A 1,528-nucleotide genomic window follows, 5' to 3' on the forward strand; every position below is an offset into this window, starting at 1 on the left:
CCCGTCCCCCGCCCCGCCCCCAGCACCGCCCCGGAGTCCTTTGGCTCAGGTGCGTCGACATGCTGGACATCTTCCGGGGCCTCAAGAACCTCATCAAAGTGAGCCACATCCACATCGACGCGCCCGTGTTCCGCCTGCACTACACCTTCACCGTCATGATACTGGTGGCCTTTAGCCTCATCGTCACCACCCGCCAGTACGTGGGCAACCCAATTGACTGCGTGCACACCAAGGTTAGTACTCACCCTGACACAGTGCCTGGTCGCACGGTTAATCGCAAAGCAAAAAATTATATTAAAAAACACACTATAAAGAATGATAAAAAAACACACTTTTCTTTAATTTTGAATTTTTAAAATGCAACTTTGGTATGAAGCAAATGCAAAAGAGACTTGTTTCGACTACTGTAAATGTTTTTCCTGTACGATGTGTATTGCATTGTCCATTTAAAACACGTAAATCAACAACACATTTTTCTGTGTGTAAAAACAAACACGTCTTTGGTCACGCTCGTGTCACTCACACATAGGCGCCTATCACGTTCCCGCAGATCTGCGATTTATCCCCGTTACATTTCCCACTTTTTTTTCCCTTTCTCAATCGCACCGTCTGTGCCGTGACGAGTTGCAGCCCCTTCAAGACACGTCCCCACCGCGGGGAAAGTGAAACGCTCATGGGAGGGGAGGGTTAGTGGGAGGGGAGGGTTAGTGGGAGCGGTGCGCAAAAGGGGTCCAGAAAGGGGGGGGGGCGTCTAGGAGTCATAGCGACCCCGCCAGTCGAGCGGGGCAGAATGAAAGTACTTCACGGACAGTCTAAAAGTTGCGAGGGCAGGTGTGGCAGTCGGTGTGACAGCACCGCTTTGACTGCACCGCACTGCGCAGACCAAACCCCGAAAACTGTCACATTGGTGGTGGCGAAAACTGGCGCGGATTACTTTTCAATAATTCACTTTTACATACACCAAGTTGTGAAGAGGTAAAATAATCAAGAATCGATCTTGAAAGCAGATGATACAAATTTAAAATTAGGTCTATGATCTGTGTTCAAAATATCTCACATATTAAGCTGTCATTTGCTCATGGCTGCGTGTAGCTTACAATCTTGCAATTCGGCGGAGGATGAGCTAGGGGGGCGGGGTCGGGGTGGTAGGCAGAGGGGGCAGAGTGGCCGGCGTCGGCGGCCCATAGTACTGTTGGGCAGGGGGCCTGCAGTATTGTTAGCCAATGTTAGGGAAAGGGCATGGCGCGACACTCACTCAGGCACTCGGACACGGTTCCTCCAGCGCCAAAGAAATTATTTTCTGGTCTCCGCATGGTTCTCTTTTCGTATCGAGAGTAAAAGCTAGCTGACACCTTCAAGTTCACGGAAAAAAAAGAATTAGCTAAATTAGCTAATGCATTCGCTAATATGGCCTTAGATGAGAACATTAGCTCTCCTAGCTAATTCTTAGCAAGGAGAGCTAATAAATTAGCCATAACAGTTGTGTACAAAATAAAGCAACTAGCTGTGAAAGCTAATATTTTAGCTT

The 1,528-nt window shown here is 48.4% G+C and overlaps 1 protein-coding gene across 1 annotated transcript in view; it reads left to right on the forward strand.

Moving 5' to 3' along the window:
* The first annotated feature begins 6 nt into the window (after positions 1-6).
* Positions 7-1,528, forward strand: part of LOC113202108 (innexin shaking-B) — a 32,994-nt gene continuing 31,472 nt past the window's right edge. Inside the window, exon 1 of the mRNA XM_026416186.2 lies at positions 7-233. Coding sequence (XP_026271971.1) covers positions 60-233 — 174 coding nt within the window. The 5' untranslated portion in view covers positions 7-59. The remainder of the gene's footprint in view (positions 234-1,528) is intronic.

The sequence above is a fragment of the Frankliniella occidentalis genome, unplaced genomic scaffold, assembly GCF_000697945.3.
Source record: "Frankliniella occidentalis isolate FOCC.00 unplaced genomic scaffold, Focc_3.1 Scaffold241, whole genome shotgun sequence".
Classification (NCBI taxonomy): Eukaryota; Metazoa; Arthropoda; class Insecta; order Thysanoptera; family Thripidae; genus Frankliniella; species Frankliniella occidentalis.